At 39.1% G+C, this 22,170-nt stretch overlaps 2 protein-coding genes across 3 annotated transcripts; both read left to right on the top strand.

The window, feature by feature from the left end:
* The first annotated feature begins 3,599 nt into the window (after window positions 1-3,599).
* On the top strand, window positions 3,600-11,456 carry LOC130215937 (gastrula zinc finger protein XlCGF8.2DB). 2 transcript variants are annotated; one of them, XM_056447806.1, is made up of 2 exons: window positions 3,600-3,639; window positions 10,548-11,456. In XM_056447806.1, exon 2 carries the CDS (start codon window positions 10,558-10,560, stop codon window positions 11,200-11,202), a length of 645 nt encoding a protein of 214 aa, XP_056303781.1. In that variant the 5' UTR covers window positions 3,600-3,639; window positions 10,548-10,557; the 3' UTR covers window positions 11,203-11,456. The 2 variants fall into 2 exon arrangements, with proteins under 2 accessions (XP_056303781.1, XP_056303780.1); XM_056447805.1 differs by lacking the exon at window positions 3,600-3,639 and adding an exon at window positions 5,005-5,115.
* A 2,159-nt stretch (window positions 11,457-13,615) lies between these two features.
* Window positions 13,616-18,638, top strand: LOC130215932 (gastrula zinc finger protein XlCGF8.2DB). The gene is made up of 2 exons (XM_056447800.1): window positions 13,616-13,641; window positions 17,376-18,638. Exon 2 carries the CDS (start codon window positions 17,386-17,388, stop codon window positions 18,433-18,435), a length of 1,050 nt encoding a protein of 349 aa, XP_056303775.1. The 5' UTR covers window positions 13,616-13,641; window positions 17,376-17,385; the 3' UTR covers window positions 18,436-18,638.
* Window positions 18,639-22,170: the final 3,532 nt, after the last annotated feature.

Genomic DNA, 22,170 nt, shown 5'->3' on the forward strand with positions numbered 1-22,170 from the left:
ACGCAGTTAAGTAAATTAGCATAATATTTATATTAAACATAATACAAAGTAAGCCACAGCTATGCATGAATAGAGACTAGACAGATGCAGCCAATGTGAGGACATATGGTCGAAATATGAAATCATGTGTACATCATTGAAAAATTGTTTCATTTATTGACAAGGAATTATTAATATCTGATTAAAAGAATGAATAAAACATGACAAATACATAAATTCAAGTCAACAACACTTGAAATCAAGCTTTATTCTAACTTGTTCTAACACTCCTATATTACAGACAGCTGGGCCGCTTCAGCAGATGATCAGCAGGTCTTCATCTGTGTTTTTTGCCATCATCATCATCATCACATCCCTCACTGCTGCTGTCAGACTGGAACAGGGTTGGCACATGAGGCCGTCCATGCCTGAGAAATGCATTCATACAGATGAAGAAGAGAGCACAGCAACATCTGGCCCAGATGCGGACACACGGGCAGCTGGAGAGATGCACCGTCTTGTCCACTGCACTACAGCATCTCCAGCACACAGCTGTGCTTCATCATGCTCACTGTGCTGAGGACATTGTAGATCAGGCATGTCCAAACTCGATACTGGAGGGCCGGTGTCCGGTAATATTAAATTTCTTACCTAAACCGAAAATAAAGCTCTGTAAATAAAACAACAATCCTACCCTCCTTAACTATCCATTAAACAGGAGAAAATGTGACAAAAGGAAAAGGGGCCTTCCCTTCGATCATTCAGCAGTAAATAAACATTTAGCCACAGCTAACACACAATACTGTCCTATTTTAACAGTGTATCTCACCAGATGACTTAGAAAAAGGGTTGCAGACAGGAAATAAATGGTTTCAGATCAGGCTGACAATCCCGAAGCACAAGTGTTTCGAAACAGTGCATCAAAGCACTCGAAACACCCAGGTCATGTGACTAAAGTGTTTAGAAACCCCTGTGTCACAACACTAAAGCGATTCAAAGCATCGATCAGTTCAGAAGCGTTTCGAGACCTGTCGAATCTGCGTTTGACTGAGAGGGTCAAAAGAACCTTCTGTCTCATATAGCCTAGTGCAGTGGTTCCCAAAGTGGGGGTCGGGACCCCTCAGGGGGTCGCTTGGTGATTTCCAAAAATCTAATTCATTTTATTAAACTATTAAAATGATCATATTTTAATATTTTATCCATAACCTACAGTAGAAAAAAAGTAGTTAATAGTTATAGCGTCACCTTAAAATGATAAGGTTCTATCTGACATTTTTGTCAAAATTGAGTTGACATATTCTTATTAAATGACAACTTATTTACATTATGGGATGCTGTTTACATTTAAAGACTTTTTATTTATAAAACAAATGTTTCACACATACTATTTGCTATATGGAAGCAAAAACTTTGAAGCTCGATATCTCCAAATCATTCAGGACGCAGAGAGAAATATAATATAATATAATTTCAAGGTGACGATATTAAAAAAACAACTTTTTTTGTGACCCCTGGGGTGATTGTTATATTAAAGACACAGCAGATTGATTTTATGGCACCAGGTTAAACTTTCTGACACCTTTACGGCACTCACGTACATTAAAAATAAATACAGGCCACAACTGAACATGGAGGATGGTCCCCGAGTGGCGTTCTTCAAAATTAAATGATGAATAGTCTTGGGCCTACTGGTATGTGTGCGCCGTTATGTGCAAGGTTTATATATATATAACCACCTCAGAGGATATTGGGGTCACGAGTCTCTGGCATTGTAATTTTTGGGGGTCACGGGCTGAAAAGTTTGGGAACCCCTGGCTTAGTGGACCGTTGTTTCAGTGCTTCTGGGCTTTAGGGTTCGAATCCCGACTAGTACAAATACTCTGAAATGATGATTTTATGTACTTTAATAATGTTACTGTTTTATGGTGTAGTCTAGATAGGATACAGCAGCGGAAACGCCATCAGTTTAGCATGGGTTTGGGTTTAGGTTTGGGTAAAATACAAAAAATGGGAAAGTTAATGAATAATATAAATAATTCTTGTTAACTTCCAACCACAACCCTCTCTGATCTAGCAACAACCCTGTTTCATGACCAAAACAGGACATATTTGTTCACATAGTGTTTATTCGGATGTCAAACCAATGTTGAAACAAAACCATCCAAGAACAGAGCACTTCAAAATAGCTGTACCAGCGTGGATTCGAACCCACTTTCCCTGCATGGAGGTCAAGAACCCTGACCACTTCACTAAATCACTTGAAGATTCAAGGCTACAACGCGAGTTTTAATACCTCAATTTGCTCAACTGTTTCTTTGCTGAAGTTGTTCCAGGGCAATACATTAAAAAATGACCACTAGGTGTCACTGTAGAGTGGGTCTTGAAACGTTTCGAAGCTTCGACTCATTTGCTTCGACTGTTTCAGTGTTTCATGAAGCCTCGCTTTGCCCACCACTAGTTTCAGACAGAAGGATATCACTGATAATAGAGGATACAACACACACAGGAACACTATAAGCCAGCATTGTCAAAATAAAGTTACTCAATATATAACACTGTCTAAAGTGATTTGGCTTTTTTTACGGTTAATTCTTTTAAAGTGATTCTACTTTTCATTCAAGATAGACTTTCTATAGTAAGGATATTATAACTGCCTGAATGTAGATTATACTAGGTTTTAACCAGCCTTGAGTAAAAAAACAGATTATACTTTAAGTGTGTGTGTTCTATTTGATTGTGGATCCGTTTCACAGGTCTGGAGTCAGCTCTAAACAGTCTAGTGGATGTCTGACGTTTATATGCTTAAGATATTGTTCAGAATTGTACGCACACACCCAGATGGGAATTTTCCTAGTCTATCTGTGTTTTAACCAATCATGTTAGATCACCTATATGTGTGACGCAGTTAATGACGTTATGTGAGAGTATAATTATTATAGAGTTGTTATTGTAAGTCAGAGCGGCCTAGGAACTCATTGCGAGTGTTGAAGCTCGCTTCTGCTGATAAAACTGCAATCTATCTTCAGTAAACTTCATTTATTTATTTAACTCTCTGACTCCGGCTCTTCTTCATCGGACAGACTGCTCAGTCTTTGGGTTGAAACTGTATATAATCCCTTCAAGGCACTTAGCTGAAAAGAAAACTCCACCAATTTAGTTCATCAGTTTCCCTATAGCGCATGTGTTTGGAATGTGGGGGAAACCGGAGCACCCAGAGGAAACCCACGCCAACATGGGGAGAACATGTAAACATGACAGCAAGCCAAGCCGAGACTCGAACCAGGAGATTGTGCTACCCATTGTGTCACCATGCTGCCTGATCAGCTTCACAGTTTCAATTAATTTGCATTCTCACAACTAAAACAAGACAGATTTAAGCAAAAAGTAATTTTTTAACCCATCTTTAAAGCAGCTCAGTGTTATTATCTTCTGAATTTCACTCAAAATTCACCTGCAGTAATTATCAGTTATTCTGTACTTAATATTATTGAAATTACATGTTATTGATTTTTTTAATTACAGCAATGTCATTTTTTTCTTAGTTACATGTTTATTGTAAGTGTCTTGTGTGTTGTTAAAAATGATACGCGGCTCCTTTAAGAGCGGTTTTCCGGTTCCGGTTGCTTTTCTTCAGTTTGCGTCAAACCCGCCTGCAGAGAGGTGAGTGACACTGAAGCTCTGTCTAAAGAGTTTAAAATGGCTGTTTACTGTGGTAATACTTAACATTTCGTGCTGAAATGCACGTTGTCCTTAATTTAACACGTGAACACTTCGTGTATGACGTGAAGCGTGTGTTTATGGAGAACGTGTAATGAGTTGAGTCCGTGAGCTTTGTTTATAAATGATTCCCTTTCACTGATAGGTTTACAAACGCGAGAGAAAGCCACAGGTTCAAGCTCGCTTAATTCATACAGATATCTAGTCATTTATGTTTCTGTATAGCTTTATATTTATCTAAGGGTCATTTCATGAAAGCTGAGCCTTTTGCGTCCCCAAGAAATAACCAGACATTGATTTGCTATAACAACACACCATGTAGTGTGTTAAAAATATAACAATAATGTGTATAGTGTCATGGTGGCTCAGTGGTTGGCACTGTCGCCTAAAAGCAAGAAGGTCGCTGGTTCGAGTTAGGCATGGGCCGCTATAAGATTCTGACGGTATGATAACCTCTGATAAAAATATCATGTTTTCACGGTATTGGGATCACTGCTCTAAAATACATTCTTTTTCAATGTCTGAGTAAAAACTATAAAACTTTTTCCCATTTTAACGCAATATTTTTTTATTTTGAGAAACATTTTACATATTTTGGAGCAGTAAACATGTCAGGCTGTCTTCATTTGTTTCAAAAACACAGATTTATTTACGATTTAAAATGGCATCTTCGGATATCTCTTATACAAAAAAAAATGTAAATAAAAAATCTTATAAATACCTTAGGAATGATATAACTGCAAATTTTGGCGGTTTTTCCCAAACCGCCGTATACAGTTTTTGTCCCATGCCTAGTTCGAATCCCGGCTGAGTCAGTTGGCATTTCTGGTGAAGTTCGCATGTTCTCCCCGTGTTGGTGTGGGATTCCTCCGGGTGCTCCGGTTTCCCCCACAGTCCAAACACATGTGCTATAGGGGAATTGATTTAACTAAATTGGCCGTAGTGTATGAGTGTTTCCCAGCACTGGGTTGCAGCTGGAAGGGCATCCGCTGTGTAAAACACAAGCTGGATAGGTTGGTTGTACATTCCACTGTGGCGACCCCTGATGAATAAAGCCAAAGGAAAATGAATGAATGAATTGGTTTCATGCATCAGTGTTAATTTAGATTAATTAATTCATTTTATTTTGGCTTAGTCCCTTTATTAATCCTGGGTCGCCACAACGTAATGAACCGCCAATTTATCCAGCACGTTTTTTACACAGCGGGATGCCCTTTCAGCTGCAAGCCATCTCTGAGAAACGTCCATACACACTCATTCACACTCATACACTATGACCAATTTAGACCGCATGTCTTTGGACTGTAGGGGAAACCGGAGCACCTGGAGGAAACCCACGCGAATGCAGGGAGAACATGCAAACTCCACACAGAAACACCAACTGACCCAGCCGAGGCTCGAACCAGCAACCTTCTTACTGTGAGGCAACAGCACTACACTAAACTAGAATTGTATTGATTCTGATAGCAGTAAGGTGCTGTTTTTTTAACAAGTTGAAGTTTAAAGGTTCAAGAAACCCTCGAGTGCTTTTTTGAGAATTGAATAGATTTGTGTGGGCTAAGCATCAATTAAGACAACATTAGCACCTGTTAGCTTTAATTGTGGATAAACCTGGATAATTTTGAGCTTTTGTCAGGTAATTTCGTCTTCTGGGTTTATTATCATAATTGGGGCGGGATCAAATTCGGTGATGTAGTGTGCGTCTGCTATCCAAGTGATGATGCATCAGTTTCTTATTATTATTCACAGACGGAGTTCTCTTATCCTATGAGATTGATCCTGCTTCTTAGTTATTTATGACTGCAAATGCTTTCTGATGACAGACCCATGTAAACAGATCTGCCAATCTGTAAGACGGTGCACGGCACGCAGTATTTAGGTGGTTGTGAAGGGTTGTATGGCTGTTTCTCTGTATGCGTTCCTCAGCGATCTTGCATTCTCTTGTAATATCATCATCATCTGCTAAAGTTCAGTTCCAAAACTTCCAAAAAAGACCGCAAGAATGGATGCGTGAAAGTTCTCAAATGTGTTCTTGATATCGAGGACGTGTCAATGAGTCCCAGAAGTCATTGCGGCTGAATAAAGGAGGTGTAAAGCGCAGCATTTTATTATTGAAGTTCAGAGGTATAACTTCTTTACCTCAGGAGTTCTCCTAAATGAGACGGTGAAAGTAAACATCACCAAGAAAATCTTTATGAAGGCATAAACACTTTAAGGTTGTTTATTTGCTGAAATTCGTATTAAAATTTATTTTATTTGTATCGTGCAAAGCATATTTGTAAGGTTTTTGTGCATGTAGTGCACATGTTTTGTGTCTGCATTCAGACCATAGACTGTAAAAGATATGGACGTAGTATGTGTGACGTTGCCCATAGGTTTCTGAACACTGCAAAAGAAGCTAAAGGTAGGCGTGTCCAACCGTCGCCATTTTGTTCACGCGTTACGTGAGGCGGAGAGTGAGCAGAGCTAAAGACACCTGCTGGCATTTTGCTTGGACCTGGCTTAGACAGACTTTGCGAGAACGCTTAATACTTCATTACCTGCGACTCGTTTGTGTTCTGACCACATGTGCTTGGCTGTACACTATATCAATAAAGTGTTTAGTCTTTTAAAAACACTGCTGTAACACATTGAGCCACTAAACATTGTTCTTATGATGTTTTTATACAGGAGGAAAATGCGAATTACTTCCAAACACTTCAGATATAGTGTGTGTTAGTAAATGCAAGACTATTGATGAACTCCAGCATAACACTGTATAACGCTTTAGATGACTGTTCTAGAGCCTACAGCGAATCAATCTGTCAGATTCTGGAGTGCTTTACAGCTCTAAAGTAAAATATAAATGATAAATGATCTTAAATAAAACAAATAGATTTATAAAGATGGTATACAAGTATATAATTTCCCTCACCTGGGAAATGAAGGAAACTTGAACGTTTTCTGAGCACAATTAAGTGCACACAGCATCCCATATCATCTGATAATTGTAGGAAATAATCCCAAAAGGCAATTGACTGTGTAAAGAAACATTAAGCTACACAAAAATACGATGAATATGCTGAGCTTAGCGGCTAATTAGCCGGAATCTGCTGAGGTGGCGAGCAGCGAGACCTAGCTGTCACTCAAGTGACCACGCCCTTAATTATCCAGACTTAATATAACTTAATAAAAGCGAAATGGATGAGTTAATAAAAAAATTCACCCCCCTCACAGTTGTTATGAAGGTTAATCATGGCTATATGCACCAAAACCATCTTTTGTACCAGGCTGTAAACATGTATTTATCAGCTGTAAAAATTACCAATGTCCTATTGCAGTTAGAAGTTATTTAGATTCCCTGGAGCCTTGGAGTTAAACTCTCCAGGACACCGGCCCTCCAGGACTGAGTGTGGACACCGCTGGATTAAGTTGTTTACATTCAGAGAGCAGCATTTTACAGGGGATCTTTCAACCCATAATATTGTAGTGATATTAACGTACTGTAAACTGAGTAACTTAATAATTTTAAGGTGTGTCTTTTAAAAACTGAAAGAGTACTGCTGACCATACGAACTAATTTGCCCTCTGAATAAACTAAAACAAAGAACACCGATCACACACTTACCAAATCTGTAGACGACAATCAACACCAACTGGAGCCGCGTCTTTTTTAAAAGGAGACGAGCAGCAAATCTGGATTTCACTATTTCCAGATGTGAAAAGCTCTCGGGTAAAAAATTTACCTCACAAGCATATTTTTGTCGCATGTTAGCAGACCACTGTAATCCACAAATGTGGGTCCACACGCAGCGGTGCTCTTATTGCCGGAAAATGGAAACAAAACCTTCGTTGCGGCACATTTATAAACACTCACTGACGACCAGTGTCTCCAAACATTTCTTCTTCTTCCACTTGTTTTAATTATGGTTGGCAACACAACGTGGCATTTCTTTGCCGTCTGAACACTGTAACGGGCAAAAACAGTCTTTGAAGCTATCATGCATATTAATAAAGTTGCACCTCGTTCACAATAGAGCGCGCTGATTGGTTCGAACAAAGTCTTTCTCATAAATTAATGCTGAAAACGCAAAGACTGTTGTACCCACCGGTACAGACATCCAGTGTCCACGCTGGAATTTACACAAGGATCTCATGGCCATGACGTAGTTTCAAAATTTCTTTTCACACCGGAAGAACGAATTTGCTAGGGATGGGTGGATCGATCCTGAAGTATCGATATTTTCGATTCTGGGAACGTATCAAAAGAATCGATCCTTAAGTAAAAGTATCAGTCTTTTCTGGGGTTTTTTTTCTTACTGAGTGATCAGATTTTATAATATCTCAATAATTATATCGCCGCATATTATATAAATATTTACATAAATAGGAACACGAATGGGAACTATAATATTCTATCGCTGTATCTCCACTAATAGGTCAGCGTTAGCTCACACCACAGTAGTGTAGACACACCCAGCACAGGTTGTAAAACTCTAGAGCGGAGCTGTGGTCATCATGACTGAACGCAAACGAAGTATAATCTGGAGTTATTTTACTCAAGTAAATAATGACAAGGCTTCATATGATACATGTCACAAAACCGTTCGCCACAGTGGCAATACCACCAATATGACTAAGCTACTAAAAGCAAAACATGCTCTTGAGGATGTTTTGCTTTTAGTAGCTTAGTCATGAAATGAAATGCAGCTGAGGCATGCAGAGGAGGTTTCAGCGGCACAGCCCCAATAGTCCTGTTTGAGGCAGAATACACTGTACTCAAGTAAAGGCATTTAGATTTAAATATTTTTTAGATTCATCAAATAAAATACAAAGTTTAGGTACACATAATAACTGGGAGAGATGTAGTATATGTTTTTAAATGCCTGTAACACAGCTTTAAAAATATATATTATCTTTCTTAGATGACTCCAAAAGAGTATCAGCGATTACAAGAAGCAAAGGAGAGATTTGACTATTTTATTTTTTAATTAAACAAGGTTTGTGCAGTGTATTATTTTTCATTATAGACCTTTTTCTTGGCTGCTGCATGGAGGGCGCCATAAGGACCAGCGTCTTCTGGTAGAATGCTTAGAACGTTCGTTTACAGCGTTTACAATAGGTAATTTGCGATGCGAAAATGGGTTTCGAAAGCGTTTTGAGTGGATTAGAGTGTTTTTGTGACACACAACTTCGAAAGGTGTGTGTTAAAGCCGTTATAATCTGTCAGATGTGGTTCAAGCGCGAGAGAAAAACGTTCTCCTAGTTCTTGTGTCTGCCGTTAGATATACAGTGTGTGTGTATATCTTCACTGCTTTATAGAGCAAACCAGATTATTGGCATGAAACTTAACAGGGATGCAAGTCTTGCAATTCACAAAAATGACCAATAAAAGTCCTTACTGGTACTATTCTGGCTGATTTGCATGTTGATTCTAATCGGGAGCGGTTTATGTCTCATTGAGTTTGAGTTGTGTAGTATTTACCATGGTATGTGTTTTTCTGTCATTTCAAAGTGCCACTTTAGTTTTACTTTGGCACTTATTTAATCAGTGTGTTAGTGGGACTGTACAGAAGGCTGTGTGTGTGTGTGTGTGTGTGTCAAACATTATGGTGCATTACATTTGTTTGGGCTGGTTATATTTTTGAAAGAAAGAGAAAATGTTGACTAGGTGACGAGGCTCCATTTAAACAGCACAGGATGCCGTCTGACAACAAGGAGAAAATACCTTCAGCAGCTGTTTTCCATCCTGTTATATCGCATTTTTTAAAATATAACTAGTCCAGGAGGTGGCGCTCATCGTCAATGGTATTAGTTCAAAGACATTAAAAGCAAATTAGATTAAATTAGAATAAATTAAATTAGATAAAACTATTGTTTCAAAGCTGTCCGAATGTGACTCTTTATACGCATCAGCTGCTCTCCTCGCACATACACGCAAAGCATAATGGGTAATTTGGTGTTCCAAGAAAAAGATCTATATTTATATGATGCTGTTTAGCCAATTATAGTCTTGTAATTTTTTAATAAATGTACAAAGGAATAATAATAGTAAAGATAAACATTTAAAAAAAAAATCACGATTAAATATTTCATTTAAATATTGGTATCGATATCAACGATACTTGTCTTAAAATACTTGGTATCGGATCGGAAACAAAAATATTGGTATCGCCCATCCCTAGAATTTACTTGAAATAACGCAAAAACCACCAATTTTCACTTTTTATTGAAATATATCGGTCCTAAAAGTGTTTTTAGCAGCGTGGGACACGTATATGACTGTCGACAGCTCAACAAATGTGTTTCGTGACCCTTTAAATTGCTTACTTTTTATTTCTTTGCATTTTAACTTTTTGTAAACTATATAATCCTGAATCTCCTCGCTATTTGTGTCTGATTTTTTTTAAACGTATTTATTTTTTGTCTGATTTTGTGAGCCACCTGACAGTTGTCCTCCCCTTGCTCTCCTGACCACGCCCTCTCCTCCCTCTGCTCGCAGTGCTCCACGCCCATCATGGAGCATCGCTGGAAAAAATTCTAAGGGTTGAGTTGAACTGAAAGAGGAGGGTTCATGACGCTTTAAGTTTGACTGAGGGGCCATGATGCAGTGTTGATGCTGTTTCCATTTTTAATATATGTGTAAAATAATCAAATATTGCTAATGGAGCAAATAACGTGACTTCATTGATATTTCCCAATGAATGTTTTAATTCTACTATAATTAACCGGTGACTATAAGATCAGTGTGTCTTGCTCAGGAATTGAGATTGATAAAATTGCTCAAATCATCATGAATTAATGCCTTTTGTTTTTTACTTTCACTTTCTGTTTAGCTCATTTACAGTGCAGTGTTCTTACCTTTATTACAGACACACCGTCATGTCTAAACCACAGGAGAACACATGCGAAGAGAAGGCAAATGCATGTTTTACCTGCACTGAGTGTGGGAAGAGTCTGTCGTGCAAAAAGACTTTCAAGTATCACATGATGATACACACCGGCGAGAGTCCATACACATGCACTGAGTGCGGGATGGGTTTCAAACAATTACACAACCTTAATCGACACATGCGGATCCACACCGGAGAGAGACCGTACATGTGTACTCAGTGTGGGACGAGCTTCAGACAGTTATACCTCCTTAATCGACACATGATGATCCACACTGGAGAGAGGCCGCACAAATGTGATGAATGCGGCAAAACGTTTTTGAGTGCTGCGCATCTGAAGGACCACCTTAGGGTTCATACAAAGGAGAAGCCTTATTCTTGTTCTGAGTGTGGGAAGAGCTTTACACGACAGACACATTTAAGACGACACGAGAAGATCCACACTGGAGTGAAAAAGTATAAGTGCTTTGAGTGTAATAAGGCTTTTATAACAGGCGAAGACTTGAAAAGACACCTGATGATTCACACTGGAGAGAAGCCGTACAGCTGTACCGAGTGTGGGAGGAGTTTCAGAGGAGCACCACACCTGAAAAAACACATGAAGATCCACACTAGAGAGAAACGACCCAAATGACACATTTAGCAAAACATTTCTGTTTGTGGGAGGTGTTTCATATCTGAACATCAGAAATCCTGGTAGAAGAGATCACTGAATGAGGGAGATCTGGGTTTGTGTTTTCCTTGCTTGATTTTATGACTAAACATTTCTCTGACATGTTACTCTGCTATTATTTAAACCAGCTGAAGATGAACTAAATGTATGTGTGTTCAGTTGTGCATCATGTGTGCAGCTTTATATTATTAAAGGTTCCTTGAAGTGCTTTGGAATGTGCTTTTGTTTTTATTTGATGATTGATGTAATCTTAACCAAAGAGAGGGCGGGACATGGAATAGCTCCTCCCCTTTAAAAAAAACAGCCAATAGGGTTTGGGGCGTCACTGTGGCGCAGTGGGAAGCACAAATCGCCTCACAGCAAGACGGTCGCTGGTTCAAACCCCTACTGAGCCAGTTGGCATTTCTTTGTGGAGTTTGCATGTTCTCCACGTGTTGGCTCCGGTTTCCCCCACAGTCCAAATACATGCACTATAGGGGAATTAGGTAAGCTAAATTGTCCTGCAGTGTATGTGTGTGAGTGCATGGGTGTTTCCCAGTGTTGGAAGGACATCAGCTGTGTAAAACGTATGCTGGATAAGTTGGCGGTTCATTCTGCTGTGGCGACCCCAGATTAACAAAGGGACTAAGCCGAGAAGAAAATGAATGAAGGATCATTATTCACTCTTAGTCCCTTTATACATTAGGGGTCACCACAGTGGAATGAACTGCTAACTTATCCAGCATATATTTTAGACAGTGGATGCCCTTCCAGCCGCAACCCAGTACTGGGAAACACTCATACACTCTCATTCACACACGAACACTACAGCCAATTTAGTTTATAATATAGCGCATGTGTTTGGACTTGGAAAACCGAAGCACCCGGAGGAAACCAACTGGACCAGCTGTGACTCGAACCAGCGCCCTTCTTGCTGTGAGGTGACAGTGCTAACCACTGAGCCACCGTATTGCCAATTGTATGTCTTCTAAATGTAAATTTTGTGGCTGTTTTGCAGCACACTAGTACAGAGACCCTGAAGGGACATGATGGTGGAGAAAAAAAAAGCAGAGTGATAGGTAAATGTATTTTTGAAAGTTTTTGTTCCCTCACAAAACTGTTATTCGACAAACACTTCACTTCATGCATGACAACCCTCCCGTTTTTGCTGGGATTGTTCCCTATTTTACCATATTTCTCTCATATTTTAATCTTAAAACACGTTGAAATTAAAATAATAATGTCCGCATTCACTTTCTTTCCATATGCAACCTCTGAATCAGTGAATGCATGTATAAGCGCTGACTGACAGACGTGCTCTCTGTGATAAACTGATCCCAGATCAGCTTCTGTACACACCATTTAAAGTGGCACCTCTGTTATCAAACAGGTGAAGAGCAACAAATGAACGTCTCATTTTGTTTTGTTTGACAACAGAGGTGTCACTTTACGAACACAATGATATATAACAATAGCATGCTTTAACGGTTTGTGCTCATTTAAGAGGAAATTAGTTGTTTAAAATAAAACACGCAGGACGTCCGGGCATGTTTACATATTATTAAGTGTATTTGTCTGTTTAAACACACACCCGAATGCCAAATTGTCCTGCACTTTAGCTCCTCTGTAAATGGCGTGTACAGAAGCTGATCGACGCACAGCTTTAATAGAAAGAAAGTGAATGCAGACATTTTTATTTTAATTTCAACGAACTTTCAAGATTAAAAATATGGGAAAATACCTAATGATCGCATATAATTGCAAAATACGGGACAATCCCATGAATGAAATGAAATGTTTGTCGAAGAACAGTTTTGCGAGGGCACGCAAAATCTTTCAAAAATACGTTTACTTATCACTGTTTTCGTCTTCCACCCATTTTTTATTCTGTACCATCACGTCCCTTCTAGGTCTCCGTACACTAGCTTATAGATGTCTTTAAAATAAACAAAACTCTTGCTAACATCTAGAAATCTTTTAAATTTTAAGGGACCTTTAAATTATCTGTAATTCTGTGTTCATCAAAACGTTTTTTTTTTTTTTTTTTTTTTTTTACTTTTTTGTAATTTTTTACGAGTCCCGGGTCACTTTATGATGTTATTTGTTCAAAATAAAATAATCAAACATTATTGGTTTTACACATGAAACACTGAGAAATTATTATCATCTTCAAAGCAGCTGACATCAGCCAAATGTAAGTGTTATTATTAACTTACGAATTTAACAAAATTCACCTGCTGTAATTATCAGTTATTCTGTACGTTATCTTATTAAAATTCATTTTAATTTTAGCGATGTCATAGCTACATGTTTATTTACAGCGCCTTGTGTGATGTTAAAAATGGTACGCGGCTCCTTTAAGCGCAGATTTCCGGTTCCGGTTGATTGTATTCAGTTCGCGGTAAACCCGCCTGCAGGGAGGTGAGTGATTTACACTGAAGCTCCGTCTAAACACATTATTGTGAGTTTTGATTATTTAGATAATACATAAAATGTACGATTGAGCGCAGCGGCCATTGGAGTCTTTTTGGCTCGAGACTTCCGGTCTCATTCACTTCCATTGATTTATAGACGTTAAAAAGGGCTCGTTTTGCTGCTTCATGTTGCAAACTGATCTTATTGTATTGTTTTATTATGCTTTTTATGCACATTATAAACAATTTTGTTTGTAGAGAAAGCAGTTTGACTGTTTTCTGCCATTTTATTATTGCTAGTCATTTATCTCATAGGAAACTGGATCGAAAGTTCTAAAACAAGCTAAATCAATAATATTCAACGCCCTAATCAATAGTAGGGGAGAGCGGGGCAAAAAGTAACACTTCTTGTTTGAATATGCTAAAAGGGGTTTACATTTATTTACATTTATAGATCCCTACTGAAAAAAAAACAGCTTAAACCAGCCTAGGCTGGTTGGCTGGTTTTAGCTGGTCAACCAGCCTGGTTTTAGAGGGGTTTTGGCCATTTACAGGCAGATTTCCAGCCTGGTCTTAGCTAATCAGGCTGGAAAATGACCAGCTAAAACCAGCTTGACCAGCCTAGACAGGCTGGGAGTCCAGCCAAAACCAGCTATGTCAAGCTTAAACCAGGCTGGTCAAGCTGGATTAAGCTGGTCATTTTCCAGCCTGACCAGCTAAGACCTGGAAGGAAATGGCTGGAAACCAGCCTGGAAATGGCCAAAACCCCTCTAAAACCAGCCAACCAGCTTAGGCTGGTTTTAGCTGGATTTTTCAGCAGGGATATGAAATATATATTGATGTAAAACCCAAAACAAGGTGTTTTGATTAAGTCTGAAACAATGATTAAGATTATTTTGGATAATAAAAGCATTTTCAAAAAAGCACTTTAATCAAAAAAGACTGAACAAAAAGACTTTCCTAAAGTAAGTGAGCTACACTTTAAGTAGAAGTTTCCCAGAAAGAGCAGGTGCATCAGTGTCACTTTTAAAACTTGTACATAAACGGCTAGACAGGAAAAATATATATATTTTATCACCATATAAATAATTATCTAATAAAATAGTTCGTTAACCTAATTTGTTAAGAAATCTGTATAGGGGTGGCAGGATCAATGATAATTAGTTCAATAAAAGTCTGAAAGACTTGTTTGAGTTCATATTTAGGTTATTCACTAAAATAAATCATGAATCTGAATGCAGTGAATAGTCTGTATAAAAAAGGTCAAAAATAAACCTGTGCAAACAATTAACCTTTTATAGACAAATTATTTAACGTAACATGATTACTGCAGTAAATATTTGTAGTCTTTTAATAAGCATGATGTGTACAAGATAGAGAGGGTATGAAACGTGAAATGTTTGTTTTGAAATTTGTATAATAAACCCGAAACACACGTGGTTGTTGTCATATGGAGAACTCGGCTGATCGTGTAATATTGGTGTTTTCATCGCAGCTCCTGCAGTCGCTCCAGATGCTGCACCGGCTGAATCAGCCGTCTGATCTCGGAGCGCAGTCACGGTAGTTTGATGCCACATGTGACAGTCACGTGGCGTTAGCGTAGCGTCAATCTGGACATTTCTAACCAGCATGCACTGCTTTAAGAAAGATTTCGATTGATATTCACAGCGCTGCATGAAGTCGAACGCACCTGATGGACCAAGTACCGACTCCAGGACGGGAATCGACTCCCAGAGTGGAGTCTGATTTTTCAAATCCTCCTGAATGAAGCAGTTACATGCTACATGTATAATGCTCATTGTCAAGCACGATGAACACCGAAGGCATGCGCTTTGAATTCATGTTCACACGTTTTACACTTTTGCTTTTGAATTTCCTGAGCGTTTTAGGCTATTAAATAGATGAAGTTTGCTTTCACTTTCAAGCTCCTATAAAGCACCTGTTGGACTTTGGTTTTAAAGCATTTTGGTTTGGATGCAATGTCAAGCTTGGTGTGTTATAGATGATCTATAGCATATGTGTGTGAATTTGAAGTCGATTGGATACTATTGGTGAAACGACGTCTTAAATTAGCGCTGAGCTGTGTTTTCCTCAACTGGCTAGCACTCACTGTGTTTTTTACATCTTGCAAAATGGTTCCATCTGTTAGCCTAGAAGACGGTAATCACGACAATGTAAGATTTTACGTACATACTTCCACAGATTTTTTAAAAATAAAAAAACGACCATTATAAAAAATACTTTAATGCTGCAAAAATGGTTTCTTTTGTGTTTCTAAACCAAATTTGGCCAAAATTTTACAATAATTGGCAGGAAGACGTCTGCTGACACCATGGTGAAAACATTGGAAGTAGGGTTGGGTCTTGTGAATCTATCAGGTAACGTGTCACAGTGTCAGTACACTGCTTTAGTCTTTCGCTTTCACGCTTGTACTCAGTCATTTTAGTGAAACCTCAGATACTCTTGGTTGGTTGCTGTTGGTTGTGCACCATTTTTACCAACCAAGTGTGTCGCCGCTGATGTAAAAAAAATAAATCAGTGAATATAAAAGAGAGAACCCAGTCCAGGAGACTCGAAACAAGCCGAATTCCTTTGAGACGTGTTGGTTAATCTGCAGTCAAACAGCGTCTTCAAGAAGTCCATGTGTCTGCAAGAGCCTATTGGAGGTCTGCAGTCTGCGAGTTTTTTCACAAGTCTGAATTAAGACAAAGATGTCCTGTCTATATTGCCTTAGGAGGAGGGGAGATGGCTAAGCATGCAAATTCAATATTGGATTCAGCATGATAACCAGTTATATGTAGGTTATTGTTCATTTGAAACTAGATTTATATTCGCACACCGCCATTATAACGACACAGATCACTCTGCCTATTCATGCCAGAGTCCTGCGGAAAAAGCGATTGACAGGGCGTCATTTGTGTGCAACTTATCTTTATTTATTTATGATTTGGTTATGGGTAAAATGAAGATCATGCGGGTCAGGTAACGGAAACGGAAGGTTACAAATAAATAATTCGAATTATTATTCATAAATAAATACGATGCCGTCATTAGACATCATACGATGCCACATCGCCCAACCCTAATTGGAAGCATGCCATGGTTAACCCTGAGTAAATACCTTAAAACTCTTACATTTTAGCCCACGTTACTTTGTGCTCCCCTATGTATTCATGCACCAACAGTGCTTCAAGTTTAAGGCACTAAATAGAAATATATTTATTCCAATGCGGTAAGGTCTCTTGATTAGTGTTTGCATGAATTAAAAAAACAAGTATGTTGCCATATTTTAGGACTAATCTATCTTTATAAAGAGACATCATTTTCATGACATGTGAACACTTTAATCAGGTACCCTCAATTTCACATCATCCTTCATCCAAAAAGCTAAAATAATGGTCCAGACCTGTGACATGGCTTTCAGGAAGATGGATCATCTCTCAACTGAGACTCCATCAGTTAAACCACAGTTTGATGATTTACTAAGTTTGCCCGACGTGTTGATGTTGTTGCTATTTTTATATATGTGTAAAATAATCTAAAATTGTGAGTGCAGAATGATGTGATTTCATTGATATTTCACAATGAATGTTTTAAAACTGATGACTGTAAGATTGATGTGTCTTGCTCATGGATTTAAATTCATAAAATTGCTCAAATCATCATGAATAATGCCTTTGTTGTTTACTTTCACTTTCTGTTTAACTCATTTACAGTGCAGTGTTCTTACCTTTATTTCAGACACACCGTCATGTCTAAACCACAGGAGAACACGTGTGAAGAGCAGACGAAACACAAGCAAAGTTTCATCTGCACTCAGTGTGGGAAGAGTCTGTCGTGCAAAAAGACTTTCAACCGTCACCTGATGATTCATAGCGGAGAGAAACCGTACACGTGCACTGAGTGTGGGACGGGTTTCAGACGATTATCAAGACTTAAACAGCACATGATGATCCACACTGGAGAGAAACCGTACACGTGTACTCAATGTGGGGCGAGTTTCAGACAATTATCATCGCTTAATCAACACATGCTGGTCCACACTGGAGAGAGACCGCACGCGTGTACTCAATGCGGGGCGGGTTTCCGTAAATCACACCACCTTAGACGACACGTGCTGATTCACACCGGAGAGAAACCATTCACATGTGCTCAGTGTGAGAAGAGTTTCAGACAGCTATACCAACTTAATCGACACATGATGATCCACACTGGAGAGAAAACGCACGTATGTACTCAGTGTGGGAAGAGTTTCAGAGACTCTCCACATCTTAATCAACACATGCTGGTCCACACTGGAGAGAAACCGTACACGTGTAGTCAGTGTGGGGCGAATTTCAGACAGCTAAACCAGCTTAAGCAACACCGGCTGATCCACACTGGAGAGAGACCTCACAAATGTGATGAATGCGACAAAACTTTCTTTTGGGCTTCACAGCTGAGGGACCATCTTAGAGTTCATACAAACGAGAGGCCTTATTCGTGTTCTGAGTGTGGGAAGAGTTTTAAACAGCAGACAGGTTTAAGACATCATGAGAAGATCCACACTGGAGTGAGAGAGTATATGTGCTTTGAGTGTGAGAAGACTTTTATTACAGCTGGACAATTGAAACAGCACGAGATGATCCACACTGGAGAGAAACCGTTCACCTGCATTCAGTGTGGGCAGAGTTTCAGGCAATCAGCAAAACTTAAACAACACATGATGATCCACACTAGAAAAAGAAATGGACCAAATGACACACCCAGTGCTGGGAGCAACCCTAGACTTAAAATGGGCAAAGAGTGCGGGCAGAGCTAGGTTGAACTTAGCTTTGGGTGAAATGCTTACGTGCATATGTGCAAGAAGAAGATCGCTGGTTCGAGTTCTTTCTGGGTCAGTTGGTATTTCTGTGTGGAGTTTGCATGTTCTCCTCGTGTTGGCGTGTGTTCTGCCCTGGCAATGGTATTCTGAACCAAAGTTTTGACAGATAGTTAACGGAAATAAAGCACCATCACACTTTCTTCATGCGCATGTGATGCACTTGTACTTGATTCACTTGTAAAACTTAGGGTGCTTTCACACTTGGTTCAATTTCCTGGACCGTACCCAAGTTCGATTGTCCCCCCTTGCCACCTTCTCAGTTGGTTTGTGTTCACACTGTCTTTTTTTCTTTCTGAACCCCGGTACACTTGGGTCATTGAGCTGCTGTTTTGTTTACGGCTGTTGCTAGGTGACAGTCAGGAATGGAAAGCGCCGAAATGGAAAGACGTCCGCACATCCTGGTCATTCTGCTTTTACTAAAGCTTTTGGACATACAGAAAGCGACTAGCGTCCATGTTCAGAACATCGCACGGTGTCTTCAGAAGCTCTTTTTGGAGGAGACAAGCAGAAATGATCAATGTGTTTGCCCTAGCTCAGTCCCGCTTGTCACCAAGGTACAATACGTGACACACACATGAACGAACGTTATGAAAACAATAGTTTGTTGTACAGTTGGCGGTTCACTTCCGTTATTTGGTACAATTGCATTCATATCAGAAGTGAACCGTACCAGAGTTTGCATGAACCATACCCCACACCACCTCTTTCAAGCGGACTCGGGTACGGTTTACGGATGCGCACTCAAGTTCAGAAGACACGTTCACACTAGCTAAACGTACCATACTATGACGTCAAATGAACCCGGGTTCAGACGAAAAGTGCTGTTGTGAAAGCACCCTAAAAAGGAAAAAACAAAAGGTAGGAATTACAAGATTAGTATAAAACATCACAAATAATATACATCTTAGACATTTGTAAACATCTACTGACGTATTCAAACTGATGTCCAACAGAACAATAAACAATCCAGGCTAGTGTTGGGCGATATATGAAATTTTCAGATCAACATATTGTCCACCAGAGAGATAGCCGATACACAATACTATTGCATGGGGGCAGTGTTATGTTTATATATAGTATTTAATTAATATATTTAATAACCTTTCGGCTGATTTTTTAAAATTATTCAATAACCTACTGCATTTGCATTACGTTTGATATTGGATAATAATTCAAACCAATGCAAATCACCGCGCTCTTACAGCTAAATAGGTACTGAGACCAAAATTATTTAAAACAAGACTCGATGCTACAGTGTGGCCCGTAGGACTGCTGCAAAATGGATATAATATAGATGGATGAAAGCAAATGATAGGATATTTATCTACGCACGGAAGAAACAAGGATGCATTAAGGTCCTTTCAGGTCCCCGCACGTGACTCTTTCTATGCTGTGAAGTTTTCCATGTTTTTGTTCAGTTGAGCGCGGCGCGGCTTCAGGTCTAATCATCACAAAAGTAATCATCAACAGTCACATTTGTATAGGGTATATGTCCAACGTCACGTGACCAAACCGGATCCCTGGGTAGAACACTTCCGCTTATCGCCAGTTCATATGCGCCATCGGTTTGTTATTGACAGTAGTGACTAGTAAGTAGTGTTTTATACGTTATATAATAGGGTATATGCGCAACTTTAGCATTCCAGTCAACCTGGATAGAACACTTTTTCACTCTCCGCTAATATGGCGTTGTTTTATACAAGAAGCCTCCAGGAACTACTAAAGTTGAGCAAAAGTTACTTAAGTTAAGCATCACAGATGTCCACCGGATGGAGAACTCGTCCCCCGCACGTGACTCTTTCTATGCGGTGAAGTTTTCCATGTTTTTGTTCAGTTGAGCGCGCCGCGGCTTCAGGTTAATCATCACAGAAGTAATCATCAACAGAGTCACATGTGTATTTGCTAAGATCTAACACAATGTTGCGCTTAGCATATGTGTTTGTTTTCTGATAGGAGTTTCATTTTAGACATGGCTGCGGCGAATCTGCAATAGCCTATAGCTCTAATAATAAATAGCCTATTTGACCTAAAACCTTTCACCGAGCTCAGTAAAATTCTTTGATAAGATATTAATAATCTGTTCAATAATTCTTTAATGCCAAAACGAATAGTAAAATACAGGTTGTAATTTTAATGTAGGCTAGTTTTAATAATTAAATATATTTTAATAGCCTATATAAATAAATATAAGCCTAACATAATTTAAAATAAAATAAAGAGGTTATTTTCTGAATAATGCGTATGTCAGTGTTTATCATTCCATCAAACTAAACTCAAATAAGGCAAGTATGTAGTCTAGGCCTATATTCCGTGTATTTGAAAGAGCAGTCAATGCATGCGCTGAAAAAGTAGTCTATAGGCCACCTTAAAACTTAAATAGGCTATCAATAATGGATATAAAAGATGAATAAATTGTTTTGTGAAAGCAAGAGAGAATCTTGCGGGAGTGCTGTTATAAAGGAGTCTCAAATGACCAACGACCACAGCACGTTTTATTCCCGAACATTTGAGCAGGTTTCAGAGTTCTTTCATTTTCTACTTCGGTTGTTTCATTTTTAAAAATCGTTTAATTTAACTTGTTTGTTAATTAAATCCAGTTTTGTTATTTAGTCTATTATTTTTATGCAACAAAGTAGCAAACTGTGTGGCTGTGCCCTGACGTGCAGGCCGCGCTTTAACTCCTGCTGCTGAGACAGAGAGAGAGAGAGAGCGCGCAAGAGAGCAATCGAAATAATTAATTTTTATCCGAAAGTGTCGGTCAAGTGATGTTAATTTGAACAGCTCAAGCGGTCAAATTATTTGTAGTTCATTTATTATTAATGATGATGATTAAAAATAATAATACAATTAATTTAATTCAATAATGCAATTAAAACATGTAATAGGTCTGCATTAATGCGAAACGAGTCATCGGTCTCGGCCAGTGTTGCCATATTGGGCAGTTTTGAGTATATCTTAGCGGGAAAAAAGGACATAGGCGGGTAGTGAAAATTTGGGTGGTTTTGTCCCCTGCCCGCCCTCCCCCTGAAACATAGGCTCCCCCCACTTAGCGTGAATCTGTCGACCGTCACAAATAAGTGGGTGTGTCCATCTGTTATGGTGGGAGTGTCGAGTGGCGAAAGAGGGAAGGGTTTGCATGAAAAAGGGAGTTTCAGTTCAGGCACACGCTGATTTACACAGAGCATCCACTGCGTAAAACGTGCTGGATAAGTTGGTGGTTCATTCCACTGTGGCGACCCTGGATTAATAAAGGGACTAAGCCGAAAAGAAAATGAATGAATGACTGCAGTTTGGCACTTTCACTTTCATTCACACAGAGGTATGTCTGACCACTGTATTCCACACGTGAGTCCAGCTGCGCTCTCATAGCGGGATAATGAAAACAAAACTTCGTTGCAGCACATTTATAAGCGCAACACTGACGACCCGTGTCTCCAAACAATTCTGTTTCTTTCACTTGTTTTAATTACGATTGGCAACACAACGTGGCGTCCCTCTGCCGTCTGAACGCTGTAACAGGTAAAAACAGGTCTTGGAAGCTATCATGCGTATTAATGATGCTGCACCTCATTCACAGTAGAGCGCGCTGACTGGTTCGAACCAAGTCTTTCTCATAAATTAATAATGAAAACTCAAAGACGTCACGATGTACACGCCAGTACAGATAGCCAA

Source organism: Danio aesculapii, chromosome 22, assembly GCF_903798145.1.
Source record: "Danio aesculapii chromosome 22, fDanAes4.1, whole genome shotgun sequence".
Classification (NCBI taxonomy): domain Eukaryota; kingdom Metazoa; phylum Chordata; class Actinopteri; order Cypriniformes; family Danionidae; genus Danio; species Danio aesculapii.